The sequence below is a fragment of the Diorhabda carinulata genome, chromosome 1, assembly GCF_026250575.1.
Source record: "Diorhabda carinulata isolate Delta chromosome 1, icDioCari1.1, whole genome shotgun sequence".
In the NCBI taxonomy this organism is placed as follows: domain Eukaryota; kingdom Metazoa; phylum Arthropoda; class Insecta; order Coleoptera; family Chrysomelidae; genus Diorhabda; species Diorhabda carinulata.
The window spans coordinates 1-27092 of NC_079460.1; the positions used below are offsets into that span (position 1 = coordinate 1).

At 33.8% G+C, this 27092-nt stretch overlaps 2 protein-coding genes across 2 annotated transcripts; both read left to right on the forward strand.

Moving 5' to 3' along the window:
• Positions 1-1581: 1581 nt before the first annotated feature.
• On the forward strand, positions 1582-7714 carry LOC130898140 (uncharacterized). Its single transcript, XM_057807211.1, has 2 exons — positions 1582-1937; positions 7388-7714. The coding sequence occupies exons 1-2, from the start codon at positions 1638-1640 to the stop codon at positions 7712-7714; spliced, it is 627 nt and encodes a 208-aa protein (XP_057663194.1). The 5' UTR covers positions 1582-1637.
• Positions 7715-15840: 8126 nt separating this feature from the next.
• Positions 15841-21956, forward strand: LOC130901527 (uncharacterized). Its single transcript, XM_057812978.1, has 2 exons — positions 15841-16140; positions 21630-21956. The coding sequence occupies exons 1-2, from the start codon at positions 15841-15843 to the stop codon at positions 21954-21956; spliced, it is 627 nt and encodes a 208-aa protein (XP_057668961.1).
• Positions 21957-27092: the final 5136 nt, after the last annotated feature.

Sequence of the window (27092 nt, forward strand, 5' to 3'; positions counted from 1 at the left end):
GTTGCTAGGGCTAAACCTACACTTGTATTGGCAGTACCTAAGAATGGACTGCTCGCAGGTCAAGAGTCTTTTGATCAGATATTCGGGTAAGGTGCTGAAGACGTTTGCTCTATATTCGATAATGGGGCGGATGTATGTTTTATACGTATGAAGTAGGGTCAGGGGGTGGGTTCGTCCGAAATTTCCACCAAGAGCCTTGATGAGCCTGACTCGTTTCCGTACTCTGTTCAGAGTGTCATTCAGATCGGCCGTCCAATTGAGAGTGTGAGTGAATTTCACACCCAGATAGACGGCTTCTCTGCGGATTTCGAGCCCCTCTCCCCAAAGTCTCAAGTGGAGGTTTTGAGGTTGATGTTTGCGCACGGATTGGGGATGTATGAAGGCGATGGCTTGAGTTTTTTGAGAATTGAGAGTAACCCTCCATTTTCTGCACCAATCCGAAAATTGATTCAGAATATTTTGGGATTTGATATTGAGGGAGCGCATGTTTTGAGCGTAGGCGATGAGTGCGGTGTCATCCGCATACATTTGGATTTTCACTGTTGGGTCCAGTGGGACTGGGGTGTCATACGTATAGATAATATAGAGTAGTGGGGACAGAATTGAGCCTTGTGGAACGCCAGTAAGTGGGGTGAAAGATTCGGAAAGGCAATGACCAACTTTGACTTTGATGGAGCGGTTGGTGAGATATGAATATATCAATTTTATAGTAGGAGGTGGCATGCGGATAGTCAGAAGCTTCCTAATCAGTCCGGCATGCCAGACCTGATCGAAAGCTTTTTGAACATCCATGAAAATGGCGGAGGCACACTGGTGTTGGTTCATCGCTTTGGTCAAGATGGTTTGAAGATTGGTGATGGCGTTTTGGGTGGAGTGTTTGGGCCTGAATCCGAATTGGAGTTTTGGAATAATATTAAGCTCTGTACAGAAGTCCCAGATTCTGTCTTTAATCAAACGTTCAAAGACTTTACCCAAGACGCTGATGAGCGAAATAGGGCGGTAAGATTCAGGGTTGGAAGGGTCTTTGCCGGGTTTGGGAATGAGAACCGTGTTGGCGGATTTCCAACATTGAGGAAAGTAAGAAAATGCCAGGCATGCGTCAAATAGACCGCAGAGCTTAGGGAGAGCTGTCTCAGGCAGGTTTTTTAATGCCTGTCTTGAGATTCCGTCCCGTCCGGGAGCGGAGTTCTTCCCAGCTCGGCAAGCCGATCTAACAACATCCACGGTAAATGGTGCGAGAAGTGGGATGTTCTCATTTAGTTGGGTAATCCAGTGGGGGCTCAAGGTAATGTTTTGGGTGAAGAAGTGGGTTTCATCGGCAAAGTCCCTTGAGAAATGGGGGTTGTCAGTTGGAGTAAAGACAGTTTGTAAGCTGTTTTTGAAGACGGTAGCTTTGTCTTCGGGTGAGAAATACTTTTGTCCTTGAGATAAATTTATTTATGACCTTCTTTTATAGCTTTGCCCAACATTACGGAGTACTAATCTGGGATTGGTGCGTACTTTTTCTAATGGGCGGAGCCGATAGGTATTATAAAGAGATTAGGGAAAATTCTTAGGTCAGTATTTTGAAGTCTTTTCGAAGTTATCATCGGATTGTTTTAGTAGGTATATAGAAAAAACAAAACAAAAGAAAAATAATGACCGGTCGTGGAAAAGGTGGTAAAGGACTTGGAAAAGGGGGTGCAAAACGACACCGAAAAGTTTTACGTGATAATATCCAAGGAATTACCAAACCTGCTATTAGAAGATTAGCTAGACGTGGAGGAGTAAAACGTATATCGGGATTAATTTACGAAGAAACTCGTGGAGTTTTGAAAGTGTTTTTGGAAAATGTTATTAGAGATGCCGTAACATACACTGAACATGCTAAAAGAAAAACGGTAACGGCTATGGATGTTGTTTATGCTTTAAAACGTCAAGGTCGTACTTTATATGGTTTTGGTGGTTAATTTTCATTTTTCATATGTGAAGTAGAAGAATATGTCCTCTATTGCATTTCCATAGCATATGTATATATAAAAAAAAAACGGTTCTTTTCAGAACCACAACATAATTTGCTTGAATATGAAAATTTAAAAAAAAAAATAAATAAATAAGTAAGTAAAAAAAGAACTTACACATTAGTTTGTTCTCTTATATATAAGAACAACCTCGCATTTATTGATACGCACATACATACTACATACATGTATACATAATAGATAAGAAAATAAGCGAGTAGAGGAACTTTTATTTATTTTTATCTCATTATTTACAATTTTTGTTTCTAGTACGAACGTTTCTATTAACGATGTTAAAAATAGTCACATAACCACAATTTCAGTTATTATTACAGATGATAAGTTTTCTTATATATCAGGGCATTTTTTTCTTCTTTTTTTTTTTATCTAACAGTACACGTTACACGAGAATCTCTTCTATCTCAACCAAAAAAAAAAATAGAGAAATCAACGAATCAATAAATCTATATATATATATATATATATATATATATATATATATATATATATATATAAAATGATATATCTATATTATAATCTCTTTCTATATATATATATAAAAAAAAATAATTGTGGCCCTTAAAAGGGCCGGTTTATGCATATGTATGTATTTCGATAAAATAAAGAAAAATAATATAATGAATAAAGAATTAAGCTTTCTTTTCTGTCTTTTTCGGTAAAAGTACAGCTTGAATATTGGGAAGAACACCACCTTGTGCGATGGTTACTCCAGACAACAATTTATTCAATTCTTCATCGTTTCTGATAGCTAATTGTAAATGCCTTGGAATTATACGGGTCTTTTTGTTATCTCTAGCAGCATTTCCTGCTAATTCGAGTACTTCGGCTGCCAAATATTCCATAACAGCTGCCAAATATACTGGAGCTCCGGCACCGACTCGTTCTGCATAATTGCCTTTTCTCAACAAACGATGTATACGTCCTACAGGAAATTGTAATCCAGCTCGGTTTGAGCGAGACTTTGCCTTTCCCTTTACTTTACCACCTTTACCACGTCCAGACATATTTTTTTTATATTTTCTTTTTCCAAAAAAAAAAAAAATAGAACTCAGTCAATTGATAACTATGAAGCAACCGATGCGACGAAACTAACTGTTAAACAAAAAATTTAAAACTCGACCTATCTATTTATATTAACATGCCCTACCAATGAAATTATAGCAAACGCGCAAACGTAGAAGGGCGGAGCCTATTACAATTACGTACGTTGATATAAAAGAGAGGAAAATTGTGCGTGCTGTAAATTCTAATTTTATCCACTTTTCGATAAATACGGTACGTTATCCAAGTGTTTCTATTATTTTTTTTTTTTTAAAGAGAAATAATGCCACCAAAAGCTAGCGGAAAGGCAGCGAAAAAAGCCGGAAAGGCTCAAAAGAATATTTCGAAAGCCGACAAAAAGAAAAAAAGAAGGAGGAAGGAAAGTTATGCTATTTACATTTACAAAGTACTTAAGCAAGTTCATCCTGACACCGGTATATCGAGTAAAGCTATGAGTATAATGAATAGTTTTGTTAATGATATATTCGAACGTATCGCCGCCGAAGCATCCAGATTGGCTCATTATAATAAACGTTCAACAATTACAAGTAGAGAAATTCAAACTGCAGTGAGATTATTGCTTCCCGGAGAATTAGCAAAACACGCAGTCAGTGAAGGAACTAAAGCCGTTACCAAATATACCAGTTCTAAATAATAAATATAACACATCTACTATATTGACCGAAAATTTTTTATTTTATTTACTTAAATAATATCATCGACCAAAAAAAAAAAACGGTTCTTTTCAGAACCACAATACTATTTTTGTTATTTATATATGATAACAACGAACGAACGAACGACTTTAATTCAATTGAATTCTATTAAATATGAATAAAGATGATATTCCACTTAACTGAAAATTATATATATATATATATATATATATATATATATATATATATATATATTATATAAAAAAACTTTCTAACGTCGCTTTTGTTTTAAAAAGTCTCATATACTAATTCATTGTCGGCTAAAGGAAAAAAAAACTCGACCGTCGGTAAAATAAAGCATACAAAGCGGTTGGTGTCGGTTATCGTTGGTTAAAGTAGTTTTTGTGGCTTCTTTGAAGTTTTGTTAAAAGTAAAAACACTCTTTTTTGTTCTTTCTAAATTGGTTTGAAATTTTAAATAAAATATGTTCATTTCCTAAAATAATATATTATACAATGTAAAAAAAATTGTCGGATAAAATATTAAATAATATTGTAATAGACAGACATATTTTGCGAATAGAGCAAAGTTCGTTTAAAGAAAATTTAATCAGTCAATCAATCTATTGTAATAATTATAATTTGCTACTACCATCATTCAATATCTAAAATGAAATATACGCGGATTCCAATATTGAAATTTGATATTTTTTTCTTATATTTAGTATGTCGGAAGATTTTTATTGAAAAATAATCATAATAATATATATTAGTTACGAACATATAGTAGAAACGTGTAGCGCAAGTCAGGGTAGACATGTCACCATTCAAATGATAATTGCGGTATTATTTCAATTGGTTTTCATATTTTTAAATATTGGTCATTATTGTGAATAGACACGTTTCTATTTACGTTCATTGTATTTTAAGAAGGACTTTTATTTAATTTCGAAATTATATCTAAAGTGCTAAGCATCGTCGGAAATAAATTTTTAACCATTTTTAAGTGGTACTTTTTTTTAATAACAAACGTTATTAGCCGTTATTAAATTATAGTAAAACCTCGGCGAAAGTTCGAAGTATACCTTAGTTAGTTCTTCGTCAATTTTTTTCATTACATTCGATTCGAAAATCTCGAGGAAACCAAGGTTTTTGAGGTTGGTTTGGTTTATGAGGTTCGTTTTTTAACTTAGTTCTATTCGTTCGTTCAGTCTTCCGTCCGCTTCATTTGAATGACTACTCTTGTAACTCATTACACGCGGAAAATTAAAAGTCTTTTATACTACTAAGTGTATATATAGAGGTGAAATTTTATATAACGAAATATAAAACTACATCCAATATTTTTTTTTCTTTTTTTCTTTATATCAGTTTAGTGTAGTTTATCGACGATATAATAACACACAAGGTTGTTAGTAGTTATGGCGGATATAGAAAATCAAACTTCGGTTGTAACCGCAACGTCTGCGTCTAATTCACCGCAGGTTTCGTCGTCTCCAATAAATAAAAAGGAAAAAAAAGCTAAAAATCCTAGGACCAAACCATCTCATCCACCGACTTCGGAAATGGTAAACAATGCGATCAAAGGTTTAAAGGAACGCGGAGGCTCATCTTTACAAGCAATTAAAAAATACATTGCTGCCAATTACAAAGTTGATGCAGAAAAAGTAGCGCCATTCATCAAAAAATATTTGAAAGCATCTGTAGTATCGGGATCTTTGGTACAAACTAAAGGTAAAGGAGCTTCGGGATCATTCAAGTTAGCTTCGGCAACTTCAACTGGTGGTACTTCGGCTAAAACGAATGCTATTGACAAAAAGAAAAAGAAAACAGCCGTTTCTACTACAGGCGTAACTAAATCCAAGAAAATTGTAACAGCAGCAAAACGAAATGCTATTATTGGAGGAGGAGTAGATAAATCGAAAAGTATTAAGAAATCTAATAAAGGCAAAAAAACGACAGGTACAGCAGCGGCGGCATCCTTAAAAACTTCGACGACAACAACAACACCGATTACTGATAAGAAAGGCGTTAAAGTTGCCAAAAAAACGGACAAAAAATCTTCGGCCAAAGGAGGAGTCGCCGCCGCCGCCGCCGCCGCCTCCAATACAGCCAGTGCCGCATCATCCGAAATTAAAACGAAGAATCCTACTAAAGCAAAAAAATCCAATAAAGGCAGTCCCACGAAAAAGCCGAAAGCACCAAAACCGAAAACTGCGAAAGCAGCTGCTAGCAGTTCCTCTCCTAAAGCAAGAAAAGCCGCCGCCGCTCCTAAAAAGAAGAAATAAAAAGAATATTTTTTTTCTGACAGAAAGATAGTACAACAATCGAGAAGTATTATCGGACTGATGATGGGTACGACGACAATCGATCAGGGCCACAATTTTTTCATTTATTTATGAAGAAAATGAAAAACAAATGTGTTTGTTTTGATGAAACAAGAATTTTTTGAATTTCGTTTCAATAATTGATATGTTATATTATATAAAATATTTTCATCGATCGATGTAATTGTAGGTTGTTACCTTCTAGATTTGTCTCGACCTACCTAGGATATAGTAGATATAATGTGTTTTATAAACATTCAATTATTATATGTCGATATTGTCTAAAATTTGTTAGTTAAAAATAATAATTTTTCTCTATTTCGTGTGTGTGTGTGTGTGTGTGTGTGTGTGTGTGTGTGTGTGTGTGTGTGTGTGTGTGTGTGTGTGTGTGTGTGTGTGTGTGTGCGTGCGTGCGTGTGTCTTCTTTATCCAATCAACAATCACATCTTCCTTTTATATTTCAATGTTTTCAAACGAACACCTATGTTTATATTAAGATATTATACTACTATCATAAATGTTAAATTATTTGTGGTTCTGAAAAGAACCGTTTTTACTTACTATATATATATATATAAAACAAAAAATCTATTATCAAATAGATAAAATGTAATTCTATAAAAAAAAAAAAAAAATTTTTTTTGTATTTATGCTCGTTCTCCGCGAATTCTTCTAGCCAATTGGATATCCTTGGGCATAATGGTGACTCTTTTAGCATGAATGGCACACAGATTAGTATCTTCGAATAGACCTACCAAATAAGCCTCACTAGCTTCCTGGAGAGCCATAACCGCTGAACTTTGAAAACGTAAATCTGTTTTAAAATCTTGTGCTATTTCACGAACTAATCGTTGAAATGGCAATTTTCTAATAAGTAATTCGGTACTCTTTTGATAACGTCTTATCTCACGAAGAGCTACTGTACCTGGCCTATAACGATGAGGTTTTTTTACTCCTCCAGTAGCTGGTGCGCTTTTACGAGCGGCTTTCGTCGCTAATTGTTTACGAGGAGCTTTCCCTCCAGTCGATTTTCTAGCCGTTTGTTTAGTACGAGCCATCTTATTTTTTTTTTTTTTTTTTTGTAAGTATACAAGAAATTTCAATATACTAAACCGCTATAGCAGCTTGATACACACACAATGAATGAGATAAATTTATTTATGACCTTCTTTTATAGCTTTGCCCAACATTACGGAGTACTAATCTGGGATTGGTGCGTACTTTTTCTAATGGGCGGAGCCGATAGGTATTATAAAGAGATTAGGGAAAATTCTTAGGTCAGTATTTTGAAGTCTTTTCGAAGTTATCATCGGATTGTTTTAGTAGGTATATAGAAAAAACAAAACAAAAGAAAAATAATGACCGGTCGTGGAAAAGGTGGTAAAGGACTTGGAAAAGGGGGTGCAAAACGACACCGAAAAGTTTTACGTGATAATATCCAAGGAATTACCAAACCTGCTATTAGAAGATTAGCTAGACGTGGAGGAGTAAAACGTATATCGGGATTAATTTACGAAGAAACTCGTGGAGTTTTGAAAGTGTTTTTGGAAAATGTTATTAGAGATGCCGTAACATACACTGAACATGCTAAAAGAAAAACGGTAACGGCTATGGATGTTGTTTATGCTTTAAAACGTCAAGGTCGTACTTTATATGGTTTTGGTGGTTAATTTTCATTTTTCATATGTGAAGTAGAAGAATATGTCCTCTATTGCATTTCCATAGCATATGTATATATAAAAAAAAAACGGTTCTTTTCAGAACCACAACATAATTTGCTTGAATATGAAAATTTAAAAAAAAAAATAAATAAATAAGTAAGTAAAAAAAGAACTTACACATTAGTTTGTTCTCTTATATATAAGAACAACCTCGCATTTATTGATACGCACATACATACTACATACATGTATACATAATAGATAAGAAAATAAGCGAGTAGAGGAACTTTTATTTATTTTTATCTCATTATTTACAATTTTTGTTTCTAGTACGAACGTTTCTATTAACGATGTTAAAAATAGTCACATAACCACAATTTCAGTTATTATTACAGATGATAAGTTTTCTTATATATCAGGGCATTTTTTTCTTCTTTTTTTTTTTATCTAACAGTACACGTTACACGAGAATCTCTTCTATCTCAACCAAAAAAAAAAATAGAGAAATCAACGAATCAATAAATCTATATATATATATATATATATATATATATATATATATATATATATATATATATATATATAAAATGATATATCTATATTATAATCTCTTTCTATATATATATATAAAAAAAAATAATTGTGGCCCTTAAAAGGGCCGGTTTATGCATATGTATGTATTTCGATAAAATAAAGAAAAATAATATAATGAATAAAGAATTAAGCTTTCTTTTCTGTCTTTTTCGGTAAAAGTACAGCTTGAATATTGGGAAGAACACCACCTTGTGCGATGGTTACTCCAGACAACAATTTATTCAATTCTTCATCGTTTCTGATAGCTAATTGTAAATGCCTTGGAATTATACGGGTCTTTTTGTTATCTCTAGCAGCATTTCCTGCTAATTCGAGTACTTCGGCTGCCAAATATTCCATAACAGCTGCCAAATATACTGGAGCTCCGGCACCGACTCGTTCTGCATAATTGCCTTTTCTCAACAAACGATGTATACGTCCTACAGGAAATTGTAATCCAGCTCGGTTTGAGCGAGACTTTGCCTTTCCCTTTACTTTACCACCTTTACCACGTCCAGACATATTTTTTTTATATTTTCTTTTTCCAAAAAAAAAAAAAATAGAACTCAGTCAATTGATAACTATGAAGCAACCGATGCGACGAAACTAACTGTTAAACAAAAAATTTAAAACTCGACCTATCTATTTATATTAACATGCCCTACCAATGAAATTATAGCAAACGCGCAAACGTAGAAGGGCGGAGCCTATTACAATTACGTACGTTGATATAAAAGAGAGGAAAATTGTGCGTGCTGTAAATTCTAATTTTATCCACTTTTCGATAAATACGGTACGTTATCCAAGTGTTTCTATTATTTTTTTTTTTTTAAAGAGAAATAATGCCACCAAAAGCTAGCGGAAAGGCAGCGAAAAAAGCCGGAAAGGCTCAAAAGAATATTTCGAAAGCCGACAAAAAGAAAAAAAGAAGGAGGAAGGAAAGTTATGCTATTTACATTTACAAAGTACTTAAGCAAGTTCATCCTGACACCGGTATATCGAGTAAAGCTATGAGTATAATGAATAGTTTTGTTAATGATATATTCGAACGTATCGCCGCCGAAGCATCCAGATTGGCTCATTATAATAAACGTTCAACAATTACAAGTAGAGAAATTCAAACTGCAGTGAGATTATTGCTTCCCGGAGAATTAGCAAAACACGCAGTCAGTGAAGGAACTAAAGCCGTTACCAAATATACCAGTTCTAAATAATAAATATAACACATCTACTATATTGACCGAAAATTTTTTATTTTATTTACTTAAATAATATCATCGACCAAAAAAAAAAAACGGTTCTTTTCAGAACCACAATACTATTTTTGTTATTTATATATGATAACAACGAACGAACGAACGACTTTAATTCAATTGAATTCTATTAAATATGAATAAAGATGATATTCCACTTAACTGAAAATTATATATATATATATATATATATATATATATATATATATATATATATATATTATATAAAAAAACTTTCTAACGTCGCTTTTGTTTTAAAAAGTCTCATATACTAATTCATTGTCGGCTAAAGGAAAAAAAAACTCGACCGTCGGTAAAATAAAGCATACAAAGCGGTTGGTGTCGGTTATCGTTGGTTAAAGTAGTTTTTGTGGCTTCTTTGAAGTTTTGTTAAAAGTAAAAACACTCTTTTTTGTTCTTTCTAAATTGGTTTGAAATTTTAAATAAAATATGTTCATTTCCTAAAATAATATATTATACAATGTAAAAAAAATTGTCGGATAAAATATTAAATAATATTGTAATAGACAGACATATTTTGCGAATAGAGCAAAGTTCGTTTAAAGAAAATTTAATCAGTCAATCAATCTATTGTAATAATTATAATTTGCTACTACCATCATTCAATATCTAAAATGAAATATACGCGGATTCCAATATTGAAATTTGATATTTTTTTCTTATATTTAGTATGTCGGAAGATTTTTATTGAAAAATAATCATAATAATATATATTAGTTACGAACATATAGTAGAAACGTGTAGCGCAAGTCAGGGTAGACATGTCACCATTCAAATGATAATTGCGGTATTATTTCAATTGGTTTTCATATTTTTAAATATTGGTCATTATTGTGAATAGACACGTTTCTATTTACGTTCATTGTATTTTAAGAAGGACTTTTATTTAATTTCGAAATTATATCTAAAGTGCTAAGCATCGTCGGAAATAAATTTTTAACCATTTTTAAGTGGTACTTTTTTTTAATAACAAACGTTATTAGCCGTTATTAAATTATAGTAAAACCTCGGCGAAAGTTCGAAGTATACCTTAGTTAGTTCTTCGTCAATTTTTTTCATTACATTCGATTCGAAAATCTCGAGGAAACCAAGGTTTTTGAGGTTGGTTTGGTTTATGAGGTTCGTTTTTTAACTTAGTTCTATTCGTTCGTTCAGTCTTCCGTCCGCTTCATTTGAATGACTACTCTTGTAACTCATTACACGCGGAAAATTAAAAGTCTTTTATACTACTAAGTGTATATATAGAGGTGAAATTTTATATAACGAAATATAAAACTACATCCAATATTTTTTTTTCTTTTTTTCTTTATATCAGTTTAGTGTAGTTTATCGACGATATAATAACACACAAGGTTGTTAGTAGTTATGGCGGATATAGAAAATCAAACTTCGGTTGTAACCGCAACGTCTGCGTCTAATTCACCGCAGGTTTCGTCGTCTCCAATAAATAAAAAGGAAAAAAAAGCTAAAAATCCTAGGACCAAACCATCTCATCCACCGACTTCGGAAATGGTAAACAATGCGATCAAAGGTTTAAAGGAACGCGGAGGCTCATCTTTACAAGCAATTAAAAAATACATTGCTGCCAATTACAAAGTTGATGCAGAAAAAGTAGCGCCATTCATCAAAAAATATTTGAAAGCATCTGTAGTATCGGGATCTTTGGTACAAACTAAAGGTAAAGGAGCTTCGGGATCATTCAAGTTAGCTTCGGCAACTTCAACTGGTGGTACTTCGGCTAAAACGAATGCTATTGACAAAAAGAAAAAGAAAACAGCCGTTTCTACTACAGGCGTAACTAAATCCAAGAAAATTGTAACAGCAGCAAAACGAAATGCTATTATTGGAGGAGGAGTAGATAAATCGAAAAGTATTAAGAAATCTAATAAAGGCAAAAAAACGACAGGTACAGCAGCGGCGGCATCCTTAAAAACTTCGACGACAACAACAACACCGATTACTGATAAGAAAGGCGTTAAAGTTGCCAAAAAAACGGACAAAAAATCTTCGGCCAAAGGAGGAGTCGCCGCCGCCGCCGCCGCCGCCTCCAATACAGCCAGTGCCGCATCATCCGAAATTAAAACGAAGAATCCTACTAAAGCAAAAAAATCCAATAAAGGCAGTCCCACGAAAAAGCCGAAAGCACCAAAACCGAAAACTGCGAAAGCAGCTGCTAGCAGTTCCTCTCCTAAAGCAAGAAAAGCCGCCGCCGCTCCTAAAAAGAAGAAATAAAAAGAATATTTTTTTTCTGACAGAAAGATAGTACAACAATCGAGAAGTATTATCGGACTGATGATGGGTACGACGACAATCGACAATAATAACAAATGGCCCTTATCAGGGCCACAATTTTTTCATTTATTTATGAAGAAAATGAAAAACAAATGTGTTTGTTTTGATGAAACAAGAATTTTTTGAATTTCGTTTCAATAATTGATATGTTATATTATATAAAATATTTTCATCGATCGATGTAATTGTAGGTTGTTACCTTCTAGATTTGTCTCGACCTACCTAGGATATAGTAGATATAATGTGTTTTATAAACATTCAATTATTATATGTCGATATTGTCTAAAATTTGTTAGTTAAAAATAATAATTTTTCTCTATTTCGTGTGTGTGTGTGTGTGTGTGTGTGTGTGTGTGTGTGTGTGTGTGTGTGTGTGTGTGTGTGTGTGTGTGTGTGTGTGTGTGTGTGTGTGTGTGTGCGTGCGTGCGTGCGTGCGTGCGTGCGTGTGTCTTCTTTATCCAATCAACAATCACATCTTCCTTTTATATTTCAATGTTTTCAAACGAACACCTATGTTTATATTAAGATATTATACTACTATCATAAATGTTAAATTATTTGTGGTTCTGAAAAGAACCGTTTTTACTTACTATATATATATATATAAAACAAAAAATCTATTATCAAATAGATAAAATGTAATTCTATAAAAAAAAAAAAAAAATTTTTTTTGTATTTATGCTCGTTCTCCGCGAATTCTTCTAGCCAATTGGATATCCTTGGGCATAATGGTGACTCTTTTAGCATGAATGGCACACAGATTAGTATCTTCGAATAGACCTACCAAATAAGCCTCACTAGCTTCCTGGAGAGCCATAACCGCTGAACTTTGAAAACGTAAATCTGTTTTAAAATCTTGTGCTATTTCACGAACTAATCGTTGAAATGGCAATTTTCTAATAAGTAATTCGGTACTCTTTTGATAACGTCTTATCTCACGAAGAGCTACTGTACCTGGCCTATAACGATGAGGTTTTTTTACTCCTCCAGTAGCTGGTGCGCTTTTACGAGCGGCTTTCGTCGCTAATTGTTTACGAGGAGCTTTCCCTCCAGTCGATTTTCTAGCCGTTTGTTTAGTACGAGCCATCTTATTTTTTTTTTTTTTTTTTTGTAAGTATACAAGAAATTTCAATATACTAAACCGCTATAGCAGCTTGATACACACACAATGAATGAGATAAATTTAAAAAGAGAGAGAGAGATTCGTTGTGAAAATTTAGGAAGGAAGGTTTTTTTTTTTTTTTTGGTAATTTGGTTAAGATTTGTTTAGGCCCTGATATAGGAATTTTTTCCTCTGCAGGGCTGGGTGTGGGGATATTTAGTTGGGAAGTGTTTGCAGGCTGCTTCTAGCGGTGTAGTTACATTTTTTTTTAGTTCAAGATTTTTTTTTCTTTTTATATTTTTTTTTTTTTGGTTTTTTTTTTATATATTTTTTTTGTTTATTTTTTGTTTTTTCTTAATCTAATTGGGGGTGGGCGGGTACAGCTGCGGCTGTATTATTCCCTATCGTCGGACATTTGTCTGGAGAATCGGTTCTCCAGGTTGCAGGGAAACCGCAGAAAACCTGCAACTCCGACGATGGATGACTATGTGGGTGTGTGTTGGGGGTAGGAATTTATCTGATTGATGTGGGAGCTACTATTGAGGAAATTGAGGAAGGATGAGGAGGGACTCTTTCGCTACGGAATTCTTGATTCGATGGATCGAATCAATTAGAAGGGGCTTGAAACGGGGGTTATGTCAGTATTGACATAAATGGTGTTGGTAGGGCTAAACCTACACTTTTTCAGTGGGACGTGTTTGGTTTTTGGGTGAAAGCGAAATGAATGCGGTTACCCACGCCGCTGGTTACGGTACAATTATAACCGTAAAAAGGGGGAATGAGGCGTTGTAGCGTTTCGGCTACTAGCGCCCGAGAAGTAGGGATGGCATTCATTATTGTTGTTGCCAGGATTTCAATTAGGATTTTAGTGTCAGTAGACAGGTCATAAGGGGTTTGAGGTTTTTCTAGGGTGACTGGGGCTGTATCCTGGGGGGCTTTCGGAGTTTCAATCCTTTTCGGACAGCGGGGGTGGAAGGCGGGGTGAGGTCCACCGCAATTTTTACAGGTAGGGGAGTTAGCTTTTGGGCATTTTTCTGGCTTGTGACCAGAACCACCACAGGTTGGGCAAATAGGTTTGGCATTGCAGGTGTCTGCGGAGTGGCCGGTAGATGAGCAACGGTTGCAATATTTGGGGACTGCGGGTATGGTGTTTGAATTTGAGGCTTCGCAGTAGTGCGAAAGCCCGTGGAAGTTGATACCCTTGGTTAGGGCGTGATGGTAGGCAATTTCGGAATCTGTAATAATTCGGAACATGGATGTGGGTTTATTTGTGGATCTAGCTATGATCCTCCAAGTTTTAAGGACAGGGAATTTCAGGATAGAAAGGATCTCAAGGAACTCTTCTTCGGTGTAAGATTGGTCTACATTCTTGCAGACCAGAGAAAAGGTAGTTTTTTTAGTTTTACTGGTTAGGGGTTTTTGGACCCGTTGGGGAGAGTTTATTGGGATTACGACGATTTTCTCGTCGCCTATGGCGTAACGGATTTTCCTTGCCAACGTTTCGTGATTAAACGTGGAAGGAATTTTGAGGAGGGCGGTTCCATTGGGGTTAGCTTTGAGAAAGCTCATTTGTCCCCTCAACAGCTCTTGCGTGTTGAGGAGATTGTAGAGCTCTCTCTGTGAGGAATATTTGGTTGGGAGGTTTCTCAGATTGAGTGTTTGAATTGGAGGACCTTGAGAGGAGGAGCGAGATTGAGGTTGTTGTTGGGTGATGGTTTGGGATTGTTGGTGGGTTCTGGGGGTCTGGGGTTGTTGGTGGGTTCTGGGGATCTGAGTTTGAGTTGGTGTTTGGGGTTTGATAGAATTTTGGGTATTTTGTTTTGACTTTTGGCTTTTTGTTAAGGGAATTGATTTTGAAATTAGAGGGGGAATATTTTTTTTGGGAATAGCGCCTAGTCGGGAGTAATCAACCTGTTTGGGTTTATAGCTGGCTGATTTCTGTGAGACCCTAGATGCATAGGAATCCACAGATGGTGCTGGTGATGAGCTCCTGCTATTCTCCAGTGATTTACGTTGTATATGATCTAGGGCAATGCGAATTTGGCTAAATTCATTTGGATAGCGACGCGAGACTTCTGCGATCGTTTCTGCGAAGGTTTTCTCCTCCGAAGGAGAATTGGGGTTGGTTGGGAGTGGTGGGAATTCATCGGCGGGTTTGCTTCGGGTTTGTATAGGGGAGCGGCGTACTCGGGGCATTTTCGAGAAGAAAATGGGTAAAATTAGAGAGAGAGAGTGAGAATAAGGGTGAAGGATTTCGAAAATTGAAATCCTTTGTTAGTACCTTACAAGGGATGGCTATCAAAGCCGACAGCGGACTCACTGCCGGAGGGAGTTTCCTCCCCGGTTAAAGAATTCCTGACCCTTTTGATTGCCTGTTAGTGTTTTAAGAAAATGAAAATAATATTCACCTGATCCTAGGACTCACGTTGGTTCTTGAAATACTTGCCCCCGAAAGGGTTTATTTCATTATAAAAAAAAGCCCCGAAAAGGGCAGGTAGGTGGAGCAACAAAGCCCCGAAAGGGGCATTTTTTGCAACGGTACACTAATATAACGACTTTCTTTGTCAGCGAGAGTTTGAATCGCAGTAGGCGACCCTGCGTTTACCGGTGTGTTTTCTAAATAAAACAGTGACCGATTATACAGAAGTCCTTGTATCCGTACGTGCGACCTTCTCGTAGCGGAGATAAATTTATTTATGACCTTCTTTTATAGCTTTGCCCAACATTACGGAGTACTAATCTGGGATTGGTGCGTACTTTTTCTAATGGGCGGAGCCGATAGGTATTATAAAGAGATTAGGGAAAATTCTTAGGTCAGTATTTTGAAGTCTTTTCGAAGTTATCATCGGATTGTTTTAGTAGGTATATAGAAAAAACAAAACAAAAGAAAAATAATGACCGGTCGTGGAAAAGGTGGTAAAGGACTTGGAAAAGGGGGTGCAAAACGACACCGAAAAGTTTTACGTGATAATATCCAAGGAATTACCAAACCTGCTATTAGAAGATTAGCTAGACGTGGAGGAGTAAAACGTATATCGGGATTAATTTACGAAGAAACTCGTGGAGTTTTGAAAGTGTTTTTGGAAAATGTTATTAGAGATGCCGTAACATACACTGAACATGCTAAAAGAAAAACGGTAACGGCTATGGATGTTGTTTATGCTTTAAAACGTCAAGGTCGTACTTTATATGGTTTTGGTGGTTAATTTTCATTTTTCATATGTGAAGTAGAAGAATATGTCCTCTATTGCATTTCCATAGCATATGTATATATAAAAAAAAAACGGTTCTTTTCAGAACCACAACATAATTTGCTTGAATATGAAAATTTAAAAAAAAAAATAAATAAATAAGTAAGTAAAAAAAGAACTTACACATTAGTTTGTTCTCTTATATATAAGAACAACCTCGCATTTATTGATACGCACATACATACTACATACATGTATACATAATAGATAAGAAAATAAGCGAGTAGAGGAACTTTTATTTATTTTTATCTCATTATTTACAATTTTTGTTTCTAGTACGAACGTTTCTATTAACGATGTTAAAAATAGTCACATAACCACAATTTCAGTTATTATTACAGATGATAAGTTTTCTTATATATCAGGGCATTTTTTTCTTCTTTTTTTTTTTATCTAACAGTACACGTTACACGAGAATCTCTTCTATCTCAACCAAAAAAAAAAATAGAGAAATCAACGAATCAATAAATCTATATATATATATATATATATATATATATATATATATATATATATATATATATATATATATATATATATAAATGATATATCTATATTATAATCTCTTTCTATATATATATATAAAAAAAAATAATTGTGGCCCTTAAAAGGGCCGGTTTATGCATATGTATGTATTTCGATAAAATAAAGAAAAATAATATAATGAATAAAGAATTAAGCTTTCTTTTCTGTCTTTTTCGGTAAAAGTACAGCTTGAATATTGGGAAGAACACCACCTTGTGCGATGGTTACTCCAGACAACAATTTATTCAATTCTTCATCGTTTCTGATAGCTAATTGTAAATGCCTTGGAATTATACGGGTCTTTTTGTTATCTCTAGCAGCATTTCCTGCTAATTCGAGTACTTCGGCTGCCAAATATTCCATAACAGCTGCCAAATATACTGGAGCTCCGGCACCGACTCGTTCTGCATAATTGCCTTTTCTCAACAAACGATGTATACGTCCTACAGGAAATTGTAATCCAGCTCGGTTTGAGCGAGACTTTGCCTTTCCCTTTACTTTACCACCTTTACCACGTCCAGACATATTTTTTTTATATTTTCTTTTTCCAAAAAAAAAAAAAATAGAACTCAGTCAATTGATAACTATGAAGCAACCGATGCGACGAAACTAACTGTTAAACAAAAAATTTAAAACTCGACCTATCTATTTATATTAACATGCCCTACCAATGAAATTATAGCAAACGCGCAAACGTAGAAGGGCGGAGCCTATTACAATTACGTACGTTGATATAAAAGAGAGGAAAATTGTGCGTGCTGTAAATTCTAATTTTATCCACTTTTCGATAAATACGGTACGTTATCCAAGTGTTTCTATTATTTTTTTTTTTTTAAAGAGAAATAATGCCACCAAAAGCTAGCGGAAAGGCAGCGAAAAAAGCCGGAAAGGCTCAAAAGAATATTTCGAAAGCCGACAAAAAGAAAAAAAGAAGGAGGAAGGAAAGTTATGCTATTTACATTTACAAAGTACTTAAGCAAGTTCATCCTGACACCGGTATATCGAGTAAAGCTATGAGTATAATGAATAGTTTTGTTAATGATATATTCGAACGTATCGCCGCCGAAGCATCCAGATTGGCTCATTATAATAAACGTTCAACAATTACAAGTAGAGAAATTCAAACTGCAGTGAGATTATTGCTTCCCGGAGAATTAGCAAAACACGCAGTCAGTGAAGGAACTAAAGCCGTTACCAAATATACCAGTTCTAAATAATAAATATAACACATCTACTATATTGACCGAAAATTTTTTATTTTATTTACTTAAATAATATCATCGACCAAAAAAAAAAAACGGTTCTTTTCAGAACCACAATACTATTTTTGTTATTTATATATGATAACAACGAACGAACGAACGACTTTAATTCAATTGAATTCTATTAAATATGAATAAAGATGATATTCCACTTAACTGAAAATTATATATATATATATATATATATATATATATATATATATATATATTATATAAAAAAACTTTCTAACGTCGCTTTTGTTTTAAAAAGTCTCATATACTAATTCATTGTCGGCTAAAGGAAAAAAAAACTCGACCGTCGGTAAAATAAAGCATACAAAGCGGTTGGTGTCGGTTATCGTTGGTTAAAGTAGTTTTTGTGGCTTCTTTGAAGTTTTGTTAAAAGTAAAAACACTCTTTTTTGTTCTTTCTAAATTGGTTTGAAATTTTAAATAAAATATGTTCATTTCCTAAAATAATATATTATACAATGTAAAAAAAATTGTCGGATAAAATATTAAATAATATTGTAATAGACAGACATATTTTGCGAATAGAGCAAAGTTCGTTTAAAGAAAATTTAATCAGTCAATCAATCTATTGTAATAATTATAATTTGCTACTACCATCATTCAATATCTAAAATGAAATATACGCGGATTCCAATATTGAAATTTGATATTTTTTTCTTATATTTAGTATGTCGGAAGATTTTTATTGAAAAATAATCATAATAATATATATTAGTTACGAACATATAGTAGAAACGTGTAGCGCAAGTCAGGGTAGACATGTCACCATTCAAATGATAATTGCGGTATTATTTCAATTGGTTTTCATATTTTTAAATATTGGTCATTATTGTGAATAGACACGTTTCTATTTACGTTCATTGTATTTTAAGAAGGACTTTTATTTAATTTCGAAATTATATCTAAAGTGCTAAGCATCGTCGGAAATAAATTTTTAACCATTTTTAAGTGGTACTTTTTTTTAATAACAAACGTTATTAGCCGTTATTAAATTATAGTAAAACCTCGGCGAAAGTTCGAAGTATACCTTAGTTAGTTCTTCGTCAATTTTTTTCATTACATTCGATTCGAAAATCTCGAGGAAACCAAGGTTTTTGAGGTTGGTTTGGTTTATGAGGTTCGTTTTTTAACTTAGTTCTATTCGTTCGTTCAGTCTTCCGTCCGCTTCATTTGAATGACTACTCTTGTAACTCATTACACGCGGAAAATTAAAAGTCTTTTATACTACTAAGTGTATATATAGAGGTGAAATTTTATATAACGAAATATAAAACTACATCCAATATTTTTTTTTCTTTTTTTCTTTATATCAGTTTAGTGTAGTTTATCGACGATATAATAACACACAAGGTTGTTAGTAGTTATGGCGGATATAGAAAATCAAACTTCGGTTGTAACCGCAACGTCTGCGTCTAATTCACCGCAGGTTTCGTCGTCTCCAATAAATAAAAAGGAAAAAAAAGCTAAAAATCCTAGGACCAAACCATCTCATCCACCGACTTCGGAAATGGTAAACAATGCGATCAAAGGTTTAAAGGAACGCGGAGGCTCATCTTTACAAGCAATTAAAAAATACATTGCTGCCAATTACAAAGTTGATGCAGAAAAAGTAGCGCCATTCATCAAAAAATATTTGAAAGCATCTGTAGTATCGGGATCTTTGGTACAAACTAAAGGTAAAGGAGCTTCGGGATCATTCAAGTTAGCTTCGGCAACTTCAACTGGTGGTACTTCGGCTAAAACGAATGCTATTGACAAAAAGAAAAAGAAAACAGCCGTTTCTACTACAGGCGTAACTAAATCCAAGAAAATTGTAACAGCAGCAAAACGAAATGCTATTATTGGAGGAGGAGTAGATAAATCGAAAAGTATTAAGAAATCTAATAAAGGCAAAAAAACGACAGGTACAGCAGCGGCGGCATCCTTAAAAACTTCGACGACAACAACAACACCGATTACTGATTGATAAGAAAGGCGTTAAAGTTGCCAAAAAAACGGACAAAAAATCTTCGGCCAAAGGAGGAGTCGCCGCCGCCGCCGCCGCCGCCTCCAATACAGCCAGTGCCGCATCATCCGAAATTAAAACGAAGAATCCTACTAAAGCAAAAAAATCCAATAAAGGCAGTCCCACGAAAAAGCCGAAAGCACCAAAACCGAAAACTGCGAAAGCAGCTGCTAGCAGTTCCTCTCCTAAAGCAAGAAAAGCCGCCGCCGCTCCTAAAAAGAAGAAATAAAAAGAATATTTTTTTTCTGACAGAAAGATAGTACAACAATCGAGAAGTATTATCGGACTGATGATGGGTACGACGACAATCGACAATAATAACAAATGGCCCTTATCAGGGCCACAATTTTTTCATTTATTTATGAAGAAAATGAAAAACAAATGTGTTTGTTTTGATGAAACAAGAATTTTTTGAATTTCGTTTCAATAATTGATATGTTATATTATATAAAATATTTTCATCGATCGATGTAATTGTAGGTTGTTACCTTCTAGATTTGTCTCGACCTACCTAGGATATAGTAGATATAATGTGTTTTATAAACATTCAATTATTATATGTCGATATTGTCTAAAATTTGTTAGTTAAAAATAATAATTTTTCTCTATTTCGTGTGTGTGTGTGTGTGTGTGTGTGTGTGTGTGTGTGTGTGTGTGTGTGTGTGTGTGTGTGTGTGTGTGTGTGTGTGTGTGTGTGTGCGTGCGTGCGTGCGTGCGTGCGTGTGTCTTCTTTATCCAATCAACAATCACATCTTCCTTTTATATTTCAATGTTTTCAAACGAACACCTATGTTTATATTAAGATAGTTAAATTATTTGTGGTTCTGAAAAGAACCGTTTTTACTTACTATATATATATATATAAAACAAAAAATCTATTATCAAATAGATAAAATGTAATTCTATAAAAAAAAAAAAAAAATTTTTTTTGTATTTATGCTCGTTCTCCGCGAATTCTTCTAGCCAATTGGATATCCTTGGGCATAATGGTGACTCTTTTAGCATGAATGGCACACAGATTAGTATCTTCGAATAGACCTACCAAATAAGCCTCACTAGCTTCCTGGAGAGCCATAACCGCTGAACTTTGAAAACGTAAATCTGTTTTAAAATCTTGTGCTATTTCACGAACTAATCGTTGAAATGGCAATTTTCTAATAAGTAATTCGGTACTCTTTTGATAACGTCTTATCTCACGAAGAGCTACTGTACCTGGCCTATAACGATGAGGTTTTTTTACTCCTCCAGTAGCTGGTGCGCTTTTACGAGCGGCTTTCGTCGCTAATTGTTTACGAGGAGCTTTCCCTCCAGTCGATTTTCTAGCCGTTTGTTTAGTACGAGCCATCTTATTTTTTTTTTTTTTTTTTGTAAGTATACAAGAAATTTCAATATACTAAACCGCTATAGCAGCTTGATACACACACAATGAATGAGATAAATTTATTTATGACCTTCTTTTATAGCTTTGCCCAACATTACGGAGTACTAATCTGGGATTGGTGCGTACTTTTTCTAATGGGCGGAGCCGATAGGTATTATAAAGAGATTAGGGAAAATTCTTAGGTCAGTATTTTGAAGTCTTTTCGAAGTTATCATCGGATTGTTTTAGTAGGTATATAGAAAAAACAAAACAAAAGAAAAATAATGACCGGTCGTGGAAAAGGTGGTAAAGGACTTGGAAAAGGGGGTGCAAAACGACACCGAAAAGTTTTACGTGATAATATCCAAGGAATTACCAAACCTGCTATTAGAAGATTAGCTAGACGTGGAGGAGTAAAACGTATATCGGGATTAATTTACGAAGAAACTCGTGGAGTTTTGAAAGTGTTTTTGGAAAATGTTATTAGAGATGCCGTAACATACACTGAACATGCTAAAAGAAAAACGGTAACGGCTATGGATGTTGTTTATGCTTTAAAACGTCAAGGTCGTACTTTATATGGTTTTGGTGGTTAATTTTCATTTTTCATATGTGAAGTAGAAGAATATGTCCTCTATTGCATTTCCATAGCATATGTATATATAAAAAAAAAACGGTTCTTTTCAGAACCACAACATAATTTGCTTGAATATGAAAATTTAAAAAAAAAAATAAATAAATAAGTAAGTAAAAAAAGAACTTACACATTAGTTTGTTCTCTTATATATAAGAACAACCTCGCATTTATTGATACGCACATACATACTACATACATGTATACATAATAGATAAGAAAATAAGCGAGTAGAGGAACTTTTATTTATTTTTATCTCATTATTTACAATTTTTGTTTCTAGTACGAACGTTTCTATTAACGATGTTAAAAATAGTCACATAACCACAATTTCAGTTATTATTACAGATGATAAGTTTTCTTATATATCAGGGCATTTTTTTCTTCTTTTTTTTTTTATCTAACAGTACACGTTACACGAGAATCTCTTCTATCTCAACCAAAAAAAAAAATAGAGAAATCAACGAATCAATAAATCATATATATATATATATATATATATATATATATATATATATATATATATATATATATATATATAAAATGATATATCTATATTATAATCTCTTTCTATATATATATATAAAAAAAAATAATTGTGGCCCTTAAAAGGGCCGGTTTATGCATATGTATGTATTTCGATAAAATAAAGAAAAATAATATAATGAATAAAGAATTAAGCTTTCTTTTCTGTCTTTTTCGGTAAAAGTACAGCTTGAATATTGGGAAGAACACCACCTTGTGCGATGGTTACTCCAGACAACAATTTATTCAATTCTTCATCGTTTCTGATAGCTAATTGTAAATGCCTTGGAATTATACGGGTCTTTTTGTTATCTCTAGCAGCATTTCCTGCTAATTCGAGTACTTCGGCTGCCAAATATTCCATAACAGCTGCCAAATATACTGGAGCTCCGGCACCGACTCGTTCTGCATAATTGCCTTTTCTCAACAAACGATGTATACGTCCTACAGGAAATTGTAATCCAGCTCGGTTTGAGCGAGACTTTGCCTTTCCCTTTACTTTACCACCTTTACCACGTCCAGACATATTTTTTTTATATTTTCTTTTTCCAAAAAAAAAAAAAATAGAACTCAGTCAATTGATAACTATGAAGCAACCGATGCGACGAAACTAACTGTTAAACAAAAAATTTAAAACTCGACCTATCTATTTATATTAACATGCCCTACCAATGAAATTATAGCAAACGCGCAAACGTAGAAGGGCGGAGCCTATTACAATTACGTACGTTGATATAAAAGAGAGGAAAATTGTGCGTGCTGTAAATTCTAATTTTATCCACTTTTCGATAAATACGGTACGTTATCCAAGTGTTTCTATTATTTTTTTTTTTTTAAAGAGAAATAATGCCACCAAAAGCTAGCGGAAAGGCAGCGAAAAAAGCCGGAAAGGCTCAAAAGAATATTTCGAAAGCCGACAAAAAGAAAAAAAGAAGGAGGAAGGAAAGTTATGCTATTTACATTTACAAAGTACTTAAGCAAGTTCATCCTGACACCGGTATATCGAGTAAAGCTATGAGTATAATGAATAGTTTTGTTAATGATATATTCGAACGTATCGCCGCCGAAGCATCCAGATTGGCTCATTATAATAAACGTTCAACAATTACAAGTAGAGAAATTCAAACTGCAGTGAGATTATTGCTTCCCGGAGAATTAGCAAAACACGCAGTCAGTGAAGGAACTAAAGCCGTTACCAAATATACCAGTTCTAAATAATAAATATAACACATCTACTATATTGACCGAAAATTTTTTATTTTATTTACTTAAATAATATCATCGACCAAAAAAAAAAAACGGTTCTTTTCAGAACCACAATACTATTTTTGTTATTTATATATGATAACAACGAACGAACGAACGACTTTAATTCAATTGAATTCTATTAAATATGAATAAAGATGATATTCCACTTAACTGAAAATTATATATATATATATATATATATATATATATATACTATATATATATATATATTATATAAAAAAACTTTCTAACGTCGCTTTTGTTTTAAAAAGTCTCATATACTAATTCATTGTCGGCTAAAGGAAAAAAAAACTCGACCGTCGGTAAAATAAAGCATACAAAGCGGTTGGTGTCGGTTATCGTTGGTTAAAGTAGTTTTTGTGGCTTCTTTGAAGTTTTGTTAAAAGTAAAAACACTCTTTTTTGTTCTTTCTAAATTGGTTTGAAATTTTAAATAAAATATGTTCATTTCCTAAAATAATATATTATACAATGTAAAAAAAATTGTCGGATAAAATATTAAATAATATTGTAATAGACAGACATATTTTGCGAATAGAGCAAAGTTCGTTTAAAGAAAATTTAATCAGTCAATCAATCTATTGTAATAATTATAATTTGCTACTACCATCATTCAATATCTAAAATGAAATATACGCGGATTCCAATATTGAAATTTGATATTTTTTTCTTATATTTAGTATGTCGGAAGATTTTTATTGAAAAATAATCATAATAATATATATTAGTTACGAACATATAGTAGAAACGTGTAGCGCAAGTCAGGGTAGACATGTCACCATTCAAATGATAATTGCGGTATTATTTCAATTGGTTTTCATATTTTTAAATATTGGTCATTATTGTGAATAGACACGTTTCTATTTACGTTCATTGTATTTTAAGAAGGACTTTTATTTAATTTCGAAATTATATCTAAAGTGCTAAGCATCGTCGGAAATAAATTTTTAACCATTTTTAAGTGGTACTTTTTTTTAATAACAAACGTTATTAGCCGTTATTAAATTATAGTAAAACCTCGGCGAAAGTTCGAAGTATACCTTAGTTAGTTCTTCGTCAATTTTTTTCATTACATTCGATTCGAAAATCTCGAGGAAACCAAGGTTTTTGAGGTTGGTTTGGTTTATGAGGTTCGTTTTTTAACTTAGTTCTATTCGTTCGTTCAGTCTTCCGTCCGCTTCATTTGAATGACTACTCTTGTAACTCATTACACGCGGAAAATTAAAAGTCTTTTATACTACTAAGTGTATATATAGAGGTGAAATTTTATATAACGAAATATAAAACTACATCCAATATTTTTTTTTCTTTTTTTCTTTATATCAGTTTAGTGTAGTTTATCGACGATATAATAACACACAAGGTTGTTAGTAGTTATGGCGGATATAGAAAATCAAACTTCGGTTGTAACCGCAACGTCTGCGTCTAATTCACCGCAGGTTTCGTCGTCTCCAATAAATAAAAAGGAAAAAAAAGCTAAAAATCCTAGGACCAAACCATCTCATCCACCGACTTCGGAAATGGTAAACAATGCGATCAAAGGTTTAAAGGAACGCGGAGGCTCATCTTTACAAGCAATTAAAAAATACATTGCTGCCAATTACAAAGTTGATGCAGAAAAAGTAGCGCCATTCATCAAAAAATATTTGAAAGCATCTGTAGTATCGGGATCTTTGGTACAAACTAAAGGTAAAGGAGCTTCGGGATCATTCAAGTTAGCTTCGGCAACTTCAACTGGTGGTACTTCGGCTAAAACGAATGCTATTGACAAAAAGAAAAAGAAATTTCTACTACAGGCGTAACTAACTAAATCCAAGAAAATTGTAACAGCAGCAAAACGAAATGCTATTATTGGAGGAGGAGTAGATAAATCGAAAAGTATTAAGAAATCTAATAAAGGCAAAAAAACGACAGGTACAGCAGCGGCGGCATCCTTAAAAACTTCGACGACAACAACAACACCGATTACTGATAAGAAAGGCGTTAAAGTTGCCAAAAAAACGGACAAAAAATCTTCGGCCAAAGGAGGAGTCGCCGCCGCCGCCGCCGCCGCCTCCAATACAGCCAGTGCCGCATCATCCGAAATTAAAACGAAGAATCCTACTAAAGCAAAAAAATCCAATAAAGGCAGTCCCACGAAAAAGCCGAAAGCACCAAAACCGAAAACTGCGAAAGCAGCTGCTAGCAGTTCCTCTCCTAAAGCAAGAAAAGCCGCCGCCGCTCCTAAAAAGAAGAAATAAAAAGAATATTTTTTTTCTGACAGAAAGATAGTACAACAATCGAGAAGTATTATCGGACTGATGATGGGTACGACGACAATCGACAATAATAACAAATGGCCCTTATCAGGGCCACAATTTTTTCATTTATTTATGAAGAAAATGAAAAACAAATGTGTTTGTTTTGATGAAACAAGAATTTTTTGAATTTCGTTTCAATAATTGATATGTTATATTATATAAAATATTTTCATCGATCGATGTAATTGTAGGTTGTTACCTTCTAGATTTGTCTCGACCTACCTAGGATATAGTAGATATAATGTGTTTTATAAACATTCAATTATTATATGTCGATATTGTCTAAAATTTGTTAGTTAAAAATAATAATTTTTCTCTATTTCGTGTGTGTGTGTGTGTGTGTGTGTGTGTGTGTGTGTGTGTGTGTGTGTGTGTGTGTGTGTGTGTGTGTGTGTGTGCGTGCGTGCGTGCGTGCGTGCGTGCGTGTGTCTTCTTTATCCAATCAACAATCACATCTTCCTTTTATATTTCAATGTTTTCAAACGAACACCTATGTTTATATTAAGATATTATACTACTATCATAAATGTTAAATTATTTGTGGTTCTGAAAAGAACCGTTTTTACTTACTATATATATATATATAAAACAAAAAATCTATTATCAAATAGATAAAATGTAATTCTATAAAAAAAAAAAAAAAATTTTTTTTGTATTTATGCTCGTTCTCCGCGAATTCTTCTAGCCAATTGGATATCCTTGGGCATAATGGTGACTCTTTTAGCATGAATGGCACACAGATTAGTATCTTCGAATAGACCTACCAAATAAGCCTCACTAGCTTCCTGGAGAGCCATAACCGCTGAACTTTGAAAACGTAAATCTGTTTTAAAATCTTGTGCTATTTCACGAACTAATCGTTGAAATGGCAATTTTCTAATAAGTAATTCGGTACTCTTTTGATAACGTCTTATCTCACGAAGAGCTACTGTACCTGGCCTATAACGATGAGGTTTTTTTACTCCTCCAGTAGCTGGTGCGCTTTTACGAGCGGCTTTCGTCGCT

Bases quoted from the DNA above. Each gene is read 5' to 3' on its own strand.
- LOC130898140 (XM_057807211.1), top strand. From the start codon at position 1,638: ATGACCGGTCGTGGAAAAGGTGGTAAAGGACTTGGAAAAGGGGGTGCA. The intron at 1,938-7,387 runs TTTGGTGGTTAA...TAGAAAAAACAA, and splicing joins AAGGTCGTACTTTATATGGT to AACAAAAGAAAAATAATGAC.
- LOC130901527 (XM_057812978.1), top strand. From the start codon at position 15,841: ATGACCGGTCGTGGAAAAGGTGGTAAAGGACTTGGAAAAGGGGGTGCA. The intron at 16,141-21,629 runs TTTGGTGGTTAA...TAGAAAAAACAA, and splicing joins AAGGTCGTACTTTATATGGT to AACAAAAGAAAAATAATGAC.